The following is a 20,915-nucleotide window of genomic DNA, read 5'->3' on the forward strand; positions in this document are numbered from 1 at the left end:
TATTTATCATTTCACTCAAAACCGAACCTGAAAAGTAAATGGGCATCTTTTTGTGTTTTCTCACTGAGGATACATCCTCTTATAGATTAGTTCCAGAGTTTGGATATCATTATTGTTACTTTACTCCACCATTTCTTCTCGTATTTCTCTCCCCTTGCCAATCATTGTGAGTGGAAAAAGTGCTTGTCGTGCATAAAAATTAGACACAAAGTATTACTCTCTAGAAAATATTTATTGACACATTTTAATTTTCTCTTCATTTTCTATGAAATAAAAGTAATACACAAAATACAGTAAAATGCACTCTCCCCATTTCAAATAAATATATCTTACTCTTGTAAAAAATTTAATAATCTGTGTAATTCACCACAGTATCTTAATCAGTGAAATAAAACAAAGAAAATCTCTAGTTAAATTGTCACTAATTTTAATGATTCTCGTGGCATTTTGCTGAAGAGAAGGAACAGTATTCTCTGTAGAATTATATTCAGACTTGTGAACTATTGCCTCTTGTTTGGAAAAGACAAAGGTAAGCTTCTTTTAAAAAGTGTTGAGTGTCAAAAAGAGCCTTAGTTTGGGAGAAAGGTAGCATCCAAGACTTTGCTAAATGAACTAATGTTATGTGTAAACTTTCTTGCTAATACTTCCTAGAGACCAGACTACATTCTGAGTTAAAATGATTACTATGTATCACACTGGCAATTTTTCAAAATTAGTGGATAATATTTAAATTAACAGTTATGTATGTAATATAAGCCCAAGATGGATTTTTAAAGCTCTATTAACAGGAAAGGTTAACAATAATGGTGCTATACAGGACAAATTTATCCTTTTCACTCACAATTGTTATTCTTAACATTATAAGAACTGAAATCTACTGAATTATACAGACTTGCCACAGACTCTTATATACACATAGATCCCTGATCAGTTTAAGACAATGTGTTAATTTGCTCTTGTTAAGTAGTAAGAATATTTTAGTAACCAGAAAGAATCACATTTAGATAGTCACCAATCTTTAGAGTTTTCTTATGTATAATCTACCCACTCTCAAAAGAATATGTCATCAAGTAATACAATTCATTAATACTGCCTAATTTCCTGTGTTAGCAATCCATTGGTACTTCATACTCTAGCAAGCTTATGAAAGTAAATCACACTTTACTGTGGCTCCAAGGCCACCAGAGCATGGCTTGTTTACATGGATGCAGAAATGCTGGTCAAACTATGCCAAAGTATGAGCCTCAAAGAATAACTGTATTCAGTAAAAATCTTACACAGGCTATAAAATGGGTATTAGATCTGTCCTCAACATTATAAAAGGCATCAACCATTATCCAGGTGGTGACTTATAAAACTTTTCCCTCTTCACTTTAAAGGGTAGAAAATTATATGCTTAGGCATTCCTTATGGCAACATTTTTATTTCCACACATTTCTGAAATGGTTAAGTGTGTGCTCAAAAATGCACAAGTCCAATAAAATAAATTTGTAGTTTCCTTCTTTGACATTCTCTATAATTCTTCCATCTCGAAGTGTGTAGTAAAGCTGTTTGCCATAGATGTGTGTTCAAAGATCCTCGACAGGCTTGGTTTCAACAGTTCAACTGAGTGACATGACAGATGCTGAGTCGTGTCATTCTTCAGGGACATCATTTGGTCTGTCCCAGGCTCCCTTCGATCATAATAGAGAGCCCAGAGCAGAGTAATGGTGAGAATCATGGCCAGGATTTGTGTCACTCCAATGGAGATCCCCAGAAACCTGAGCACCTGCAGTTGTTTGGTTCCTCTCAAAAAGGAATACATTTTCTTCCCACAGCCCTGTAAAAGAAGAACCACAGTCAGTATTACTTTGGGTATGGCACCGAGGGTCAAATAGTGAAAACAAACAATCTGTGTCAGTTAATGGAACCAAACAGCATGAATCATAAAAGTTTAACACAGTGACTCTCAGCAGGGAACACCTATGGAAAACTGGAGGGGAGATGGAGGGGAAACACTTTTTGAAAAGCCTGCCCAGGCGATTCTGATGAGCTTACTCCTTTTTCTATCTTCCTCACCCTTTAAATTGAGAATCACTGGCATAAAACACACTAGGGCAGGGATTGGTAACTTGTTTTGTTTTGTTGTTGTTGTTGTTGCTGTTTGTTGTTTTTTGGGTTTTTTTTGTATTCAATGTTACATTATAGCTCATTTGGTCAGAGACTTCTCCCCAAGGACCGGGAGATCAGGAATGTTTGCCCAGTCTGCTGCTGAAACTTGCTGGTGGGTGGAAATTAATCTATTCCCTTTCACCTATCATCACACAATTTTGTCCACTGCCTGTAGAAGAAATACACATGGGGGGGGGGGGAGAGGGTTCTGGCACAGTATCAAGTCTTAGCTGGATTTATTTATTTATTTATTTATTTATAGACAGAGACACACACACACAGAGAGAGAGAGAGAGCACACACATGAGCAAACCAGGGAGGGGAAGATGGAGAGGGAGCAAAAGAATATTAAGCAGGCTTCACACTCAGCATGGAGCCTGACGCGGGATTCAACCTCAGGATCTTCAGATCTTGACCTGAGGCAAAATCAAGAGTTAGATGCTTAACTGACTGACCTGTCTAGGTGCCCCAAGTAAGGGTTTGAAAAGGATCTTTAGTTTCCCTACATGCTAAAGACACTTGACTTAAACTGATTAACAATGTTTCTTGTTTGTTTATATTTAAATTTAAGTACAAAAGACTAAGGTGTGCTTGTGGGAGACAGAAGAGAATTCTGAAAAAAAAAAAAAAGAGAGGAAGAAAAAAAAAGGGGAAGAAGAACTATGACTAAGGATAACAATAGGGGTGGGGTGGGGGTGGGGGAACTGCAAAGGAAAGGAGGGAGAATGAAACTAACAATTGTCCTAAGTCACTTCTCTGGTGAACAAAAAGCATAGACAACCTGCCAAGTCTCTGTCGAATCCATGACAAAGAAATGATAATTCCCTCTTCCAAAGGAAAGCTGATTCTAAATGAAGGTGAAAATCTAAAAAAGAATTTTATAATAATAAATTTCAAGAACTTGGAAGTTTCTGAGACTTTGCTCTACTTGGAAGAGAACAAATCTGCCTGCCACAGTTTCACGGACTTCTGGCAGAAGACAGAGACCATGGACTTTATTACTCATAGCAACAGCAACAGCCAGACTATGTGCCAGTTCCTCGGGGTCCAAGTGCAACATGGAGACGACTGCACACACAGTGGACTGCATTATGAAAGAGAAACCTGAAGTTAGGGAACCCTAATCTTTCATAACGGGCAGTAAGCATAGATGTCCTTTGCACTAGAGAAAGTCATCATCTTTATTATACTGGACAGTAAATAAACTTGCCCTTTTCTTTGGAGGGAGACACCATCTCTATCATCGAGGCTGTTTTCTGTGCAAAAGCTCTTGAAAAGATAATCCAGAAAAAGGCTTCCAGTGCTTCTGCTCATAAGACATGCAGAAATGCAAGAGACCCATGGGAAATTATCTCCCAACAAGATGAACTTGACTTTTCAAGACTTTTTTGTTCTGAATTTGTGGTAACAGTGATTCATTCTGCTTACCCTATTGAGGCAACTACTTGAATAAAAAGAAATTGATAATTACTCAGAAAACTGCCTCCTGTTTTCTTCTCTAGATTCCACAAAGAACTCCGCTAAATCAAGGACAGCAAGACTACTGAATCAGTTGTTAATCTGTGCATTATAGTGGAGAAGAAGAATGAACAATATATAATTCTAAGATGTATTCTAATTAAGATTGATCAGTAACTTTACTCCAATAAGTCATTATTCTCAAAAAATACAAAATCATATAAAACAAGTTCTGGACATACTACAAGAAATTTTTCTGGTAAATGATATAATGCATTAATGACAAAAGATTAGCATAGCTTGATCAATGTCACCAAAAGTGAATGTAAAATATTTATAATTTAATACTACTTAACATGGGTTTAATAAAATCGCTTCTTTGGCCATCTTACCTTTTTAATACATATACAAATACGCATGAACATGCGTGTATGCACACACACGCACATACAGTCTGTGAAACCAAAACAGCTGTCACGGAGAAAATTCACCCAAGTTACGTATAATTCTAACAAGCATCCTTGCATGACACAGTATAGAGTAACAGTTAAGATCATGAACCGCAGAGCCAGAATTCTGAGTTTCAAATCCCTGCGCTACTTAGAAGCTATGTGACTTTGGACAAGTTACTTAATCTCTCTGTGCTTCAGTTTTCTCATCTAAAAAAGATAATAACAGTGCCTACTTATCTGTCATGTTGGGAAAATTAAATGAATAAACACACTTAAGACTTAAAGTGGGGTCTAGTGCATGGTTACAGTCCCTTGGGTGTCAGCTCTGATCTGGTGTGTCGGCCTCATGAGGTTTTGGGGGTTATTGTGGGTGATCTGGAGCCAACGGCCAAGAAAGAATTCTTGAAGATGGAAATAAAAGGGTGATTTTATTAAACACTGGGACAGGACCGTGGGCAGAAAGAGCTGTCCCAGACCCTGTAGAGAGACTGGTTATATACTTGGGAGTTGGGGGAGGTAAAGTCAAAGGAAAGTTTCCAATGAGACTTTCATATGCTAAAGAAGACTCCGAATACTGGAGACCTAGCTATGGTCAAGTCAGGGTTGTTTTTCCCTCTAGCAAAGGATTGGCATTAAGACAGTAGGGAGTTCCTAGAGAAATATTTTACTCTGCCTGCCTCAAGTATTTGTCAATGGGCTGCAGGTTATAAGGAAATTAAATTCTATCTGCCATTTCCCTCTGTCTTTGTTTCCCACATCAGGCCCACTAAAAATTAGAAAACTCAAATGAAAATAGATAAAAAATTGGGGCATCTGCCTTGGGCTCAGGTCATGATCTTGCAGTTGGGGAGCTGGAGCCCCACGTTGGGCTCTATGCGGACATCTTGGAGCCTGGAGCCTGCTTCAGATTCTGTGTCTCCCTCTGTCTCAGCCTCTCTCTCTATCTTCCTCTCCTTCACTCTCTCAAAAAAATTAAAAATTAAAATTAAATTAAAAATAAAATAGAAAAATCTATGAAAAGCAAGTTTGGATGAACAAGTACAAGGTACAACACTTTTTAAGAGTATGAAAATAGCAAAATCACAGCATTGTGTCACAACTGAGTATTGATGCAACAGCCCTTGCTCACGAGAGCCAAAGTGGCTGATGTTGTTTTTCAGGGCAGTGAACTAACTATCTAAAATGATTATTTGCCACCGATACATTAGATCACTAGCTTTCTCATGAAGCAGAGAAGTATTATTCTTTTTAAGTTTATTTATTTATTCTGAGAGAGAGCAAGTGGGAAAGGAAGAGACAGAGAATCCCAAGCAGGCTTTGCACCATCAGCACACAGCCCGATATGGGGCCCAGAACCATGAACCATGATCATGACCTGAGCTAAAATCAAGAGTTGGATGCTAAACTGACAGAGCCACCCAGGCACCCTGAAAACTATTTAATATAGTTTGGAAAGGGTCACATTAAAGATAGTTAAATTTAAATGGTTTAGCTTCAAACATTTGGAAAATTAACTTCTATAGATACATTATTTAACATCATTGCCAAGTAAGATAGTACCAGATCCCCATAACCATCTTCAGAACAAAGAAATGGATATAAAATAGGAGCGGATTATGTTTAGTTAATTCCTTACCTATATTCATCAGTACTTAGAATAAAAATGGATGCCTAATAAGTAAATAAAGGATTAGTTAGAATAAACAAATCAATAATTTGGTAATAATAATTAAAATAAACTTCAGAATTAAATGTAAACCATTCAAGAAATACATATGCTAATGATTCAATCCTGTGAAATACCAGAAGTCAATTATCGTTTGGTTTTTACCTTTTTAGTAGTCACTGGTACTTACATTTTACCTTTATCATGATATATAGTTCTTATTGGCATAAGATCTCCCACTCCTTTTGACTAATTCATTGTAACTTAAAAAACTGTGCAGGAAAGGCAATGTTTCTTATTTAACAAGTCAGTAAAATCAAGCAGAGATTGATAACCGAACTACAGTCTATTGTGTTCCATATTTTGGCTTCGGGGAAAGTTTGTTCTAATTATATTTTAAACAACCACACTTATAAAAAGGGTATGGTAAATTATATCCTCTGGGATAGTTTGGGAGATGTGATATACTAGTTAACAATGAATGTTCTAGAGTGAAAGGAGACCTTGGAAGTTAATGAGTTCAACTTTTTAACCTTTAAAAATATGGCTAAAACCCATTTCCAGAACAACATCTACAAAACTGGCAGAGAAAGGACCTCTAAATAGTCTCACTTCCACGTATGTAATGAAAGCATTAGCAAAACATTGTCACAATCAACTTTTTTAGAACTCTGAAAATTAACCAAAGCTTACAGCCATCTGAGGAGCATTATTCAAGAGAAGTACCTGAGTCTCGGTAAGAACAGCAAGCACTGTCACATCGTAATGAGCCCTGTCCCATACCCTCTCCTCAGCCCTGCAGCAGCCTTGAAAATCAACAGCCCATAATTATAGCAAAAACCAGTGGCTTGGAAGCCAGAGGCAATAGAATATGACTGGAGCTCCTTCAAAGCCCCATTCTCAGAGAACTGTCATTATTTGTCCAATCTGGTGGTTCCCTGGAAGACCTCATTTGCAAGGCTGTTTTTATTTGAACCTGAGTTGGAGCTCAACAGGGCAACAGCTTTTTCCCTGGGGGTGTCTGTCAAAAGCACCCAGAGGAACTCTGAGGCTGCCTGAGGCAGTGTATAATAACTGCACACAGTGAGCTGGTCAAAAAGCTTAAAGAGAAAATCTGGGGGAATGAGAAGTCCACAGGGGCCTTGGCAAAGCTCTGGGATGCTTGTGGAGATCTCCAAAGTTACACACAAGAGTAGGGCAGTGCTCATGCCCAGGGCTGTGTACATGTTAAGGGAAGACCTAGGAAGGCCCTACAATCTCACCTCTGGCTAACTCTGAGACTCTGTGCACCCTTGACAGAGACGGGGAGCTTTATCAGTTCCAGAAATCTTAAGGAAATCTCTGTTCATTCATTAACTGCCCCTAAGTTAATGAAGCAGACTTTAGAGTCCATACATGACAAAGAATACAGATTTTACAGAATTAATTCAGGAAGGTCACTAATGAACAAACAAGCAACAACAAACTCTAGGGAGGGAAGAGAATCTGATTTCCAGAGTTGCCACATTTTACTATTTACAATGTCCAGTTCTCAACAACAATAAAAACAATTATAAGATGTGCAAAGATTCAAGAAAAGAAGGACTCATATGAATAAAAAGAGACTTCAAGGAAAATGCACTTCTTTTTTTAAAAGTTTTTAATGTTTTTAAAATTTATTTCTGAGAGAGAGAGAGAGATAGCATGAACAGGGGAGGGGCAGAGAGAGAGGGAGATACAGAATCTGAAACAGTCTCCAGGCTCTGAGCTAGCGGTCAGCACAGAGCCGGATGCAGGGCTCGAACCCACAAAACGTGAGATCATGACCTGAGCCGAAGTCGGATGCTTACCCAACTGAGCCACCCAGACACCCCAGAAAATGCACTTCTAATGAGAAGAATTCCCTGCCTCACTAGGAACATGGTGAACATCTCAAGACAAGGGAAGGCAACCAGGCTATGTGTATGTGCACGACATTCCTTATGGCTCTGTAACATAGACTGCCCATTCAGACTGTATGGTACCAGATAGGAGATGTACAGGAGCAAAGCTTGTACAAAAGGCAGCCCCCTGCTGCACTAGGGGCTCAGTCTTTTGGGTCTTAGCCCACTGAGCCCGTACTGGCACAAATAAAGCTGATTCCTGGAAAGAAAACTCTCAGTGTCCTGACTCTCTGTGACTCACTGCTACATTCGGACAACCGAGGTTGTTGTGAATGAGATTGGATTCTGGGCAAAAAGCTTTTTCAGGTTCCCCAGATGTGTGGATATGGGGATATGTCATATGAATCATATGACACATAGTCAGGACCTGGCCTCCTTCTGGATCTTGGAGACGTTAAAGATTATTTCCATGTTAAGGTGGGCAAGGGTTGTTCATTAAAGGCAAAGGTCTTAGATTCCTCAATTAATATAACAATATGTCAACCTTATCACTAACTCATTTAGTTTACAAGCATATAGATAACTCCTCAAACAAGATAGAATTTTAATACTTAAGTTTGTCATTAGAATTCATTAAATGCAAATCTCTCTATACTGCACACAATTTAATATTTTTTGATGACTCAGAGGGTATTGTAGCATGCATTGTGCTGAATATCAGTGAATTATTTACACAATTATTTAAAGTTAATTTTCCAAAAGAACAGTCCTCTTCTTTTTTTTTTCAATATATTTTTTTAAAATTTATTTCTAGAAGAGAGAGAGAGAGAGACAGCATGAGCAGGGGAGGGTCAGAGAGAGAGAGAGATACAGACTCTAAAATAGGCTCTAGGCTCTGAGCTGGCTGTCAGCACAGAGCCCGACGCGGGGCTTGAACCCACGAAACCACGAGATCATGACCGAAGCGAACGTCGGACGCTTAACCGACTAAGCCACCCAGGCGCCCCAAGAACAGTCCTCTTCTTGAGGACAGTGTTTTTCCAAATTTCTTTTTTTTTTTTTAAAGAATTTTTTTTAAAATGTTTTATTTATTTCTAGGAGAGAGAGAGAGAGACAGTGTGAGCAGGGGAGGGTCAGAGAGAGAGGGAGTCACAGACAGAAACAGGCTCCAGGCTCTGAGCTGTCAGCACAGAGCCCGACACGGGGCTCGAACCCACGAACCGCGAGATCATGACCTAAGCGAAAGTTGGACGCTTAACCGACTAAGCCACCCAGGTGCCCTTCCAAATTTCTGTATAAGCATTGTCCTCCTTGGTCTCTCTCTTCCATTATGCACCTTTGAAGTAAGTCAGTCTGAACACAAGTTGTGAGCTTATTTTCAGTCAGTCAGATAATCATGCATAACGTTTACACTTTTCAGTGCAAACTTGGACACTTTTGTTGAAAACCAAAACACCAAGTCTAGAGAAGAAAAAAAAATACAGATGTGTCTCTATACCCTCTATTGTACTATTCATAGAGATTTAGTTGCATAAACAAACATTTCTGTTGAGTGAGTCAAAGAGGAAACAGAAATGTTAGAGTTCAAAACTGCATTCCATTTCACAAAGGGTGTTTTATTCAGAATTGGAAGGAACTCAATTATACTTATTTGCTTTTCTCAAAATAAAAATACTCTAAGTTGATTTACCTTTAATATGTTTTCTTCCTACATAAAGCAATGTTAGTCGTATGTTAATAACTTTGGAAAACTCAAAGGTATGAATACGCATGTGGGCTAACCTACTTTACTTGCTGCAATATTAAAATTCTGGTCAACTATTAACTGTAAATAATAGCACTAACTTTTTATTAGAGAAAAAAATCACTAAACTCTACATTTCCTAGAATCTATTAGAAGGTATGTCAGGATACCTCATTTTACTTAAAGGAATGATATACTTGAAATTATGCTCTGATCTATCTCCAAAATGAATTTCTAAAATTGGAAGAACCCCATGGCTTTTTGTTACTCAATATTCATGGGCAACATAGAAAAAATTAGGCAGACTTCTAATCAGCTTATAAAGATAAAGTATAAATTAAGTCTATGTGCCAATATATGCCAGTATTGATATTTTTCTAATTGATGTTTGGTAATAAACATGGCTCTCAAGTTTGAAATGACTGTGTTAATAATCACATACAACTATATAATCTTCAGCCTTATTTCTTCTAAAATTAAAAAAGAGAATGTACTTCATGAGTCCATGAACTTTACACAGGTTGGACCAAATGTTCTCCACTGATAATCATAAGTGCTGCAGGGAAATGAATGCTTCCTTTAAAAAAATTAAATAGCAAGTAATAAAATTCACCATAGGACTTTCTGTTTTCTTTAAGGGCAAGGCTAACCAAACCCATCCAAAAGAAATGCAGTAAAAAAAAGTCTTCGTATTTCTTAATGACACTCCCTGGTGTCTCTATTAATTCTCACAACATCCCCATTGGATAGACAGAATCACCAAATCTAAAAGACTGCATCTACTGAACATTTTTTATTTTTACAGAGAGATGTGGTTGTAAAGAGACTATACAGTCAGAAAACACAGACAGTGCTGTTCTCCCCTGTGAAGCCGGCTCCTGCAGGAGACACTCCTGATTGACTGAGCAGAAGCACATTTACAAGCTGCTCATTCAAACATTGTCTCATTCAAACATTGTCTCATTCAAACATTGGGCCCTTTGGCCACCTAAATTACATCTATAAGAAGTGAGAAGGTGTTAAAACAAGTGAAGTCAGAAACCACATGAAATCCTCAAACTCTTGACCTGAAAATCTACCTTCAGTCAGCACAGATCTATAGAACCAGAAAATGTATACTCTGCCTGTCTTTAACTAGCAAACCCGAGTCCAATTCGGCTGTTAAAAATCTAATCATAGATTGTTAATCTTTCTATTTATTTTAATAAATACATTAATGAATAAGTTATTATTGTCATTACTGTCATTAGCTACCGCCACACATTGGAGATTTGTGTTTATTATATGCCAAGTGGCTTGCTAAGGGTTTCTCATTAAGAAGCTTGATTTATCTTTGTAATACTAGAGTGCTGTAGGTACTATTATTATCATTATAAAAATAAAGACATTGAGGTTTATGAGTGAAAAAAATCTAGAAGCATTCAGCTTGTTCCTCACCATGTATTCTACATCTCAAAATTTTAGTGTCTAAAAATATGGGCTTTGAAATCAAATAGATCTTAGCTCAGTCACTGACTAGCTATGACACAGGGTTAGATCACTTAGCCTCTTTGAGTCTCATTTTTCTCATCCGTAAAATGGAGATAATAATACCACACCTTAATGGAAATATTTTAGGGCTTTAATGAGGTAATGCACATTTATAGAGCTATGTAAATATGTATCTTATTTTAAAAAAATCCAAGGAGTTTCTAATCTCTAATTTATCTTAACTCTCAGCTGTTACTGGTAGTATTTACTGCAAACAGGCATTGTTCTTAGGGCTTTAATATGGTCATTACTCTCCAAACAACCCTGAGATGGGTACTTTGGTTATCCTCATTTTGCAGGTGAGAAAAATGAAACACAAAGACAGGAAAATCTTGCTCATGATCACACAGCTAGTAAGGCACAGAGTGAAGATTTAACCTCCAGAGTCTGGCCTGGGAGCCTGGTCTTAATCTCTGAACCATGCTTTCTCACTAAAAAAAACTCATTCCTAAAACCCTCTCCTTCCTTGACCTCCAGGGCACTGCTTTCCATTTCTCCTCTGCCTATAGGTGGGGTTCTTCTTCTTTCCTTCATGGCGCCATTCCCTAAATTCTGTCCTCTGCCGCATATACCACACCATCTCTTTGTGTGACCTGATCTCCTCCGATGCATTCACTGCCTTACCTACACTGATAACACCTGTAAACTGTCAGTCCCCCTGCCTGCTCCAGCCTGTTCTCCACTTCATTGTAATCAGCGTTGTCTATGGGAACACAGTCTCCTAGTCAGAGGCCACATTGCCCAGCCTCCCTTGCAGCTAAGCAGGTCCAAGGAAGCCCTTGCCAATGGAACATGAGCAGAGGCGATGAGTGTAAAGCTGAACACGCTGGATGTTCTCTTTCCTAGTTCTTCCTTCCCACTGACTAGAACTGGAGAAAAACAGGAGCAATTTTGGAAAGCAGGTATGAAAAAAGGTGAAATTGTCTCACTATCCTGGGTCCCTGGATGAACCTAGGCAGCAGAGTTGTGTGGCAGCCTGGCCCACCTGACTGGTTTATGAGAGAAAAATAGACTTCCACCTTATTCAACCCACTGCATATGGAAATAGCTCTTTCCCTGATCGGTCCACACAAACTCCACATCTCTGACTGATTCAGTCTACTGAGCTTCGTATTTTTTACTGGATTTCTGTACATGGCGTACGTGACAGAACATTAAACCCACCATTCCCAAGATGGACGCAATCAAATCCAACCTATCTCCTCGGTAAATGGCTACTTTATCCAACCAGGGTCCAAGTCCAAGGCTAGTGTCCTTACAGCTTCCTGTCATTTGTTCTGCACAACCAATTCATCATTTTGTTCGTGTCCCTCAAATCACTCACATCCTTCCCCTCCCCTCTGTCCTCAGTGGCACAACCTGGAACCCAGCCCTTATCGTCACATGAATCACTTGCAATAGTTTCAACAGTCCCCTACCTCATTTGCAGGCCTCAAGGCCTAGTCCTTACCTCGACTCTTCACAACAGCGACATAATGATTTCAAGGCACGCATCTAAACTTGTCACTTCGTGAAGTACTTCTTTCAGGTCAAAACATTAAAATGGCTTTCTTATGAGCAACTTCTAAAGGTAAACCTTGCAAGTCTTCATTAACAAAGCACAAGAAGAAAAGTCATTTGAACAGTGACTAGGTACCTGGAAACCCACAAGTGAACTGTGCCAGAAAGAAAAGAACGCATTTGTATACCTTAGGCAAAACCAGCAGAACAGTTCAAGGCCCGATTAGATCAAGCAAAGCCTGAAGATAAAAGGGACGTTCCCCCCACCAAGCACAAACTAGTCCTGCAGGGCTCTGAATGATAAAACAGACATCACCCCAAGTCAGAGTCAACCTGAGCCCTGCGGGCAGGTGCTGAGGAGATAATGAAGTCAGCAGAGGGGCAGGAGGGAGTGTCTTTGACTTCATATAAAAGAACCCTGAGAATGGAACTTCTTGGGGATATTCCATCTAAATAACCACTGCGCCTGAAAGCTGCCTACCGATTACTATCCGCGCAGGAGGTTCTGTGTGTGTTTATCTGAGAATGGAGCTTCATTATTAATAAATCAGAATCCTGCAACTGCCCAGCGCTAAGCTTTCCTTTCATAATAATGCCTCAAATTTGTGAACGTGCTTGCCTTCCTACTTGGCAACTACTCACAGACTTTAGCATAAAATGCATGCGGTTAGCTGGACAGACAGGGGTCTTTGTAATCCAGTGCCTGCCCTGGCCCCCAAGCCAGGAAGGCCCTCTCATGCCCGAGGCTCTAGCTCTGCTCTGTGCCTCCAGCTCTAACTTGGCACAACTAACTCTTTGCTTGCAATGCCCTTTCCGGTCTTGCCACCCCAATACTTTCTCCACCTGGCTAACACCTGCTTCTCTCAGGGAAAGACTAGCCCTTCTGTTCCCAATGCATATCTCAAACATAAACAAAATGGTAATTACTTACCTGTGTCTGGATCCTTCATGTGGCCCAATATGATGAGGTCATCAATTCCTATCTCTTATTGTAACCACTGATGTGAGGATCATTACTATGCAGATTTGACTACGTTTATGTTAATGCAATGGCCCATCCCTAGCCAGGGGCCTAAACTGTTACTTCTGGCTTCTGATCTTACACTTATCTTTCAACACTTGCTTCTCATTTTGTTTTTTTGTGTGGCAATTTACTTGGTCCTAAGAAAAATCCTACTACTAGTAATTTAAGAGCAGGGTTACCTGGGAGAAAAATAATCTCATAGCTATGTAGAACTTGCCAGAAAACCATACCCCTGTTCCCCACATCTCCTTTTGTATCTACAATACTCTGTCATGTCTCTACCACAGAGCATTGTTAAGGAAATATTTCTGTGTTGAGGATGTTGTATATGAAAATTATAAAATCAAAGTTGTTTCTATTAATCAAAGCAGACGTATAGAATTGACTCATCTTTCTAACTGTTAATAGAAGAGTGTTCATCAAAAGTGCTGAAGGCTAAGATGCTGCCCACAAAAGTAAATGTGCACAGATTATAAAGCAAATACTGTTTGCTGACGACAACAGGGTACAAAGGAGATAGAGGAACAGGATCTCCAACCTGTGAGAGATGATGGCTGAGTTCACGACTCTCAGCTCACACAGCAGAGAACACACAACAGAGAGAACAGAAACCTAAAACGAACCATCCCACAAGGTTCACCATGAGCTGGCCCACCTTCAACCTGGAGGGGCGTCTCTAATATGTCCATCTACCTTCTGGGAGTACCATGGACCCCCTACATGCCTGTCACCATCTAGGCTCTTCATGTTGAAAACCAATCACATCCCTTCACGTCCACGCTCCCTGGCCTTCTCTATCATCCTATCTGTACATGTTTTCTGTTACTCAGGCAAGAAATAAACAACCACCTAAAGAGGCAGAAGTGGTTTGGGGAGAAATTACTTGGGAATTATAAAGAATATTTGCTATTCAGACCCAACATCACATGGAATATATAAAGACAGAGGGTCTAAAGGGAAAGTGTTGCAGGGGCACCTGGGTGGCTCAGTTGATTAAGTGTCCAACTTTGACTCAGCTCATGATCTCATGATTTATGAGTTCAAGCCCAGCATCAGGCTCTGCACCAACAGTATGGGGCCTGTCTGGGATTCTCTCTCTCTCTCCCTCTTCCTGCCCCTCCCCCACTTGCTCTCTCTCTTTCAAAATAAGTAAATAAACTTAAAAAAAAAATAGGGGCACCTGAGTGGTTCAGTTGGTTAAGCATCTGAACTCACAACTTGTGGGTTTGAGCCGTATATTGGGCTGTGTGCTGACAGCTTGGAGCCTGGAGCTTGCTTCAGATCCTGTGTCTCCCTCTCTCTCTGCCCCTCCCCTGCGTGCACTCTGTCTCTCTATCTCTCTCAAAAATAAATGAACATAAAAAAATTAAAAATAAATAAAATAAAGGGAAAGTGTTCCAAAGGCACCCACCTGTGTGGAAGTCATCTCGGTATCCAGCCCTCACATAAACTGCTGTGAGTACTACTTTTCCGAAGAAGCCAACAATATCTTTTAACTGTGGTCTTTCTCTTAACTACAAAACAAAGACATGTGCCTTTGGTGGTACATTTCACTTTACTCTCTGTTCCTCTTTGTTTTACATTTTGAATTGGTCCATTTGAAGGAGGGCTAGTTGTGAACTTGTTTACTTGCATTCATTTTTCTTGAGGCGGCATGCGGAGGAAGAAAATGACATTCCAATCCCTCTGAAAGATGTTTATGCTTCATTTCCCAACAAGGGAAGCAAACACTGCAACTATCTCTATGACTGTGGTTCTTCACACTTTTTGGTATGAAACTCCAAGAAAAGCTAACGAAAGCTAAGGATCTTAGTCATTGAAAAACATGCATATATAATATTGAAAACAATTCCAGCAGTACCATCTTTCCCTTGAAGCCTGTCCTAGAAGAGTAAGGTCCACGGACAAGAGGCTGACAGTCCATACTCGACAAAGCTCTTTTCTCTGCTACCTTCTTTATTTCTCTGTCTCTCCCTTTTTCTTCTCCAGATCAAGTCTAGACAGAGACCTTTAGTAACGACATGGTGGAAAACTCAGCAGGTGAGAGAAGGAAGAGACATCCCAGTCCCATATTTTACTAACTGACACTCTGAGTCTGATGCTTTGCTGAGGCCGAGTCTCACAGCTGGTATTTAGAGAGTGTGGTTACACAAACGACCCCAAGGAACAGGATAGTAAGCAGTCAATACTCACTGACTAGGCTACCTCTGGGTGAGCTTTTGCACTTACAGTTTCTTAGGCTGAAAAATTCTTCAGTGTTTTTTTTTTTTTTTTTAAGTTTATTTTGAGAGGCAAGGGGAGAGAGGTTGCACGCATGGGGAAGGGGCAGAGAGAGAGAGAGAATCCCAAGCAGGCTCTGCACTTTCAGCATGGAGCCTGACGTGGGGCTGGAACTCAGGAATTGCAAGATCATGACCTGAGCCCAAATCAGGAGTCAGATGCTTAACTGATGAGCCACCCAGGTGCCCCTTCAGTGGATCTTTGTATGGCCACATTCTTCTCATCGATCACTCTCAGTTCAAATGTCACTTCCTAAGAAAGGGTGCATAACCATCCTAAGAAGCTCCCTCATCAATAAAGCCATTCTCCAGCACACAACCCTACTTAAGAGTCTTCAAAATGCTTACCATTACCTGAAATTATTTTTATTGTTGTTTTCTTTCTTGATGAATGTCTATACTCCTAATAAGAATATAAGTTACACAGGAGGAGAGATTTTTGTCTGCAACATTCTTCCTTATATCCTCAGCATTTATAATAGCATCTGGCCCTCACAAAACAATGTGAATTAATGAATGTGATGGACCAAATTGATGGTCAGAAATATTTTCATCTGTGATTTTTACATCTATACTTTTATACAAGTGTGTAACTTATTACAGGTATTGGAGGAGTTGTGTGCCAATGCCAATAATACCTCTGATGGGAATGTTTCTAAAATGTGCAATTGTCGCTTTATTTCTGCTCTGTCATTTTTCACAGGTTTCAAATGTGTCATAAAATATTATTCGGTCAGGGACCATGCAGGCCACCAGATGGTTGAGAATGATTTATTTCCTTGATTTCAGACTCCTGAAGAAAGATTGCAGGAAGAAAGCCAGTTCTTATCTCTGAGTTTACAGAATAGGAAAGATAAAAAGGGACCTTGAAGTTCATCTAGTCCAGATCCACTCTTAATTTAAAAACCCATTCTACCCACCAATGACATGGTTATCTGACCTTGACTTTAATATTTTTAGTGATGAGCCACTCATTATTTTATAAGAGAACCTGTGTCACAACTGACGGATTTTGATGAGCAAGGTCTTCCTTCTATTGATTCAAAATTTCCTTCCTGTAACGTCTGGCCCTTGGAGCAACAATGAGTAAGTCTAGTTCCTGTTCTGAATGATGAACTTTGAAATATTTGAAGACATCTAAAATATCTCCCCTTAGTATCTGGTACTTCAGAATAAGCAACATAAATTCCTCCAGCTGTCCCTCACTTGTTCCTCCCTATTAGACCCCTCATCTTCCAGGTGGATGGTCTCTGGGTACTCTTCAATTAGGAAGCATATGTTCTCCAGGGCAAAGTGGAATTAAGCCTTATTTTTAATGATGGGTTTAATTGTACTTGTACCATAAAGCTACTAAGTGATCCACTTTTGTAAGTCAACTATGCATATAATTATGCACTATATCATTACCAATACCAGCATCTGTTATTAATTATGAAATGAAAAAGCAGATTTACTCTAATATAATGAACCTCCATCTCTGCTGGAAGTCTGTCTAAAGAATATCTTATAACTGGCAATGCCGGCTTGCTACTGAAAAATCTTTTGATGAAAATATGAAAAAGCCTTTAAAATAATCTGGCTCCTCAATCAGCACATGCATAATAGTGTGGCTTCTTTCAATCTTAAAATCCATAGAATAAGCAATTATAGACAGTCCGAATGTAAGGCATTCCATTATAAATACTACTAGTGGAAATAATCTAAGATAAACTAGTAAAAATGAATGGCATTTTTACAGCAAAAAAAGTTTATCAGAAGTTTAATTGAATGCTTCCAATCAAAGTACAAGTGAAGTGAATATATCCATATTCAGACTTTATGGGAAGATCTGGGGAATTGATTCATGTTTTGCCATTCTTATGATCTATATTGGTTATAATCATATTATCAGTATTAATCACTAATGAAGGTAGAAATTATGTATAGTGTTGTAGCCCAATAATTTCCCATACTGACTTGCCGCTCCCGAAAACTAACAAACGAATTAAGTTCACACTAGGAAAGTTGATAGGTTTCAATTCACATATACACTTAATATCTATCCTGTAATCATCTGTGGTTTTAAAACCTAATGGGAGTTATAATGTATTTGAATATCCACAGTTATGTTTGCATTTAATAGTATCTTAGAAATATTAAACATTGTTTTCTGTTCTATGGCGTGAACAGGACTTTAACTGTTGAACTGATGAACTGGCCATCCTTATTTCAGACTTTCTCCCAGAAAAAAAGATGTAGCATAATCACTAAGGAACTCAGAGATACTGACCCAGTGATTCTTTGATTATCTTTTAAAATAAATAATCTAGATAATTCAGTTGTTTCAACAATAACAATTCTTGTAATGAGTTGAGTTGTGTTCCCCCAAAAGCATAGGTAGAGGTCCTAATCCCCAGAACCCCAAATGTGATCTTATTTGGAAATAGAGTTATTGCAGATGTAATTAGTTAAGATGAAGTCATACTGTAAGAGGGTGGGCCCCTAATCCAACATGACTTGTGTCCTTATGAACAAGGTGAAATCTGGAGATCTACACAAACAGGGAGAATTCCATGTGAAGACGAAGGCAGAGATTGGGGTGATGCTTCTACAACCAAGGAGCACCAAAGGTTGCCATCTAACTGCCAGCAGCTGAGGGAAAGACATAGAACAGATTCTTCCTCACACCCCTCAGAAGGAACCAACCTTCCTGACACCTTGATCTCAAGCCTTCTAGCTTTCAGAACCACGAAACAATAAATATCTTCTGTTTAAGCCACTCACTTTAAGGTACTTTATTACAGCAGCTCTAGGAAACAAATACAATTCTAAATCTCTTAAAAAATACTTGGCACATTTCTCTGTGGCACTTCAGAGCTCAAAGCACTTTATTTTGGATGTACTTAATATGGCATAGTCTTGTCCTCTGAGATGAATTCTTTAGCTTATATTTAAGCTATAAATACGATGGATCATTTGTGGAGGTAATCGCCGTCTTTTTCAAATAAGTTAATTTACACCATAAATTCACAAAACTGATTTTTGTGCATCTTCGCAACTAACTTGGTCAGCCTAAAAGATGTTTTGAACAATAATAGTATTTCTAGGGGAACATGTATAGCCTCTTAAGATAACTATCTTGAAATATATAAAAATGCACGTTTTATAAATCCGGATGTCCTGTTTTAAAAATTTCACTTTTTTTTTTTTTTTAACGTTTTATTCACTTCTAGGAGAGAGAGAGAGAGAGAGAGAGAGACAGCGTGAACAGGGGAGGGTCAGAGAGAGAGGGAGTCACAGACTGAAACAGACTCCAGGCTCAGAGCAGGCAGTCAGCACAGAGCCCGACGCGGGGCTCGAACCCACGAACCGCGAGATCATGACCTAAGCGAAAGTCGGACGCTTAACCGACTAAGCCAACCAGGCGCCCCTAAAAATTTCACTCTTTATTGCCATACTTTACGGTAAGCTGGAGGTTTTCAATGGTGCTTTTGGATACCCAGATGCTTGACTGGAGATGTTTCTGGGAAATGATCCCAGTCCCTCAGCCTGAGAAGCCTCCCTTCCATCTGATTCACATTTTGAGCTTCCACTCTAGATCAAGACTGCAAGAACATTTTCCGTAATGTGGAAATGTCTTACATCTGCATTGTCTAATACTGAAGCCGCAAGTCTCAAGTGGCATTTAAGCATTTGAAATGCAGCTCTTTAAACTAAGGAAATGAACTTTTAATTTAATTTAATTTAATTTTAATAGCTACATGTAGCTATTGGCGACTATAGTGGATGGTGTAGTTCTAGATTTTAATTTGAATTAAGATTCTGCTGCTTAACAAAGTTTGAAATTCACAGTAAAAGTAAAGGGCTAGGAAAGCTTCTGCTAACAAAGGAATAACTAGTGACTCTGCTAAATTCTTCCAGAAAACACACACATGCAACTTTCTTGGGCATGTGATGACTGATTTTAAACCCAGTAAGCATCTAGTTTTTTTAGATCAGCTTAACTAAAACTAACATTGCTGATCATTAGCCAGTAGGGGGAACTGAAGAGTAGAAGACAATGTTTTCCCGGGAGAGGGATTTTTTTTTCCCCTACATATGTTTTAGTCTCTGTGGAGGCCCTAAAAAACATAATCTATTCGAGAACTCCAAACCTTGTCTTCTGAAATATTCAGAGTTCTTTACACTCTCTGCACACCTTTGTTTTCAAAGCGTCTTTAGGAGGAAAGAGAACTTGGTTCTAGACAATACAGTTTAAAATCCACTGGTTCTAAATCTAGTCTTCCCCAATTTCTTTTTTGCTTAACTTCTCTTTTTAATGTTTATTTTTGAGAGAGACACAGAGAGACAGAGAGACAGAGAGTCAGAGCATGAGCAGAGGAGCAGAGAGAGAAGGAGACACAGAATCTGAAGCAGGGTCCAGGCTCTGAGCTGTCAACACAAAGCCTGATGTGGGGCTTGAACTCACAAACCATGAGAGATCATGAACTGAGCCGAAGTCAGACACAACTGACTGAGCCACCGAGGAGCCCCTCCCCCCAATTTTCTTTGTTAACATGTGATAAGGTTCGGGTTTTTATACAGATTTTTAGTTCTAACCTGTTTTTCCACAAATAAGAGAATAGTTTTAAGGGCCTTTATGTTTAGACAGAAGAGGAAAATTTCATTGGCAAGTTGTTGATTCTTAAAAGTCATTATTAGAAAACTTGTACGCATAATAAGTTCACCACATATGGCCTTACCTCTTGATAAAGGTCACTGAGATCTTCCTGGTGGGCCTGTTTGGAACATCCTGGGAATTCCCTAACACAACAGGAATCTGGGGGCCAGTCCATCTCTGTCATTTCCAGCCAGTCGGTGAAGTACACCACCCCGCAACATTTAAACTGCAAAAGAATGACTCGTCAGGCTCAGCAACTACAAAAATATTTTCTTAACTTACAGAAGATTAAACATTAGATTTCTTAAGTTTTTATACCCAGAGCTAAACTCAACTTTTGTCATCACCTAACGATATGTGTACATTCTATGCTGATGACAAAAATGTAGCGAAGGACTCTATAATGGGACAATTCTGAACAATAATGCTCATAGCACATGAGGACAGATCAGGCATGGCTGAGGCTCTCCACCAGTTTACAAGCCTCCGCAAGTGGTCCTACAGCAACAGACTCCATATTCACAGTAACAAAATCATTAGCTTACCATTAAACCTTTAGCAACTAAAGAATAGTTGATCCATCTATTGGCATATCACCTCGTTGAACTAA

The 20,915-nt window shown here is 39.2% G+C and overlaps 1 protein-coding gene across 2 annotated transcripts in view; it reads right to left on the reverse strand.

Moving 5' to 3' along the window:
- Window positions 1-284: 284 nt before the first annotated feature.
- The window catches only part of TSPAN12 (tetraspanin 12), a 64,526-nt gene continuing 43,895 nt past the window's right edge, over window positions 285-20,915 (reverse strand). For both annotated transcript variants that reach the window (XM_039255013.1, XM_039255014.1), the window contains exons 7-8: window positions 20,388-20,531; window positions 285-1,819 (exon numbers count right to left, since the gene is read on the reverse strand). In XM_039255013.1, the coding sequence (XP_039110944.1) occupies window positions 1,514-1,819; window positions 20,388-20,531 (450 nt within the window). In that variant the 3' untranslated portion in view covers window positions 285-1,513. The remainder of the gene's footprint in view (window positions 1,820-20,387; window positions 20,532-20,915) is intronic.

Source organism: Hyaena hyaena, unplaced genomic scaffold, assembly GCF_003009895.1.
Source record: "Hyaena hyaena isolate Hyena2069 unplaced genomic scaffold, ASM300989v1 scaffold_508, whole genome shotgun sequence".
Lineage (NCBI taxonomy): Eukaryota > Metazoa > Chordata > Mammalia > Carnivora > Hyaenidae > Hyaena > Hyaena hyaena.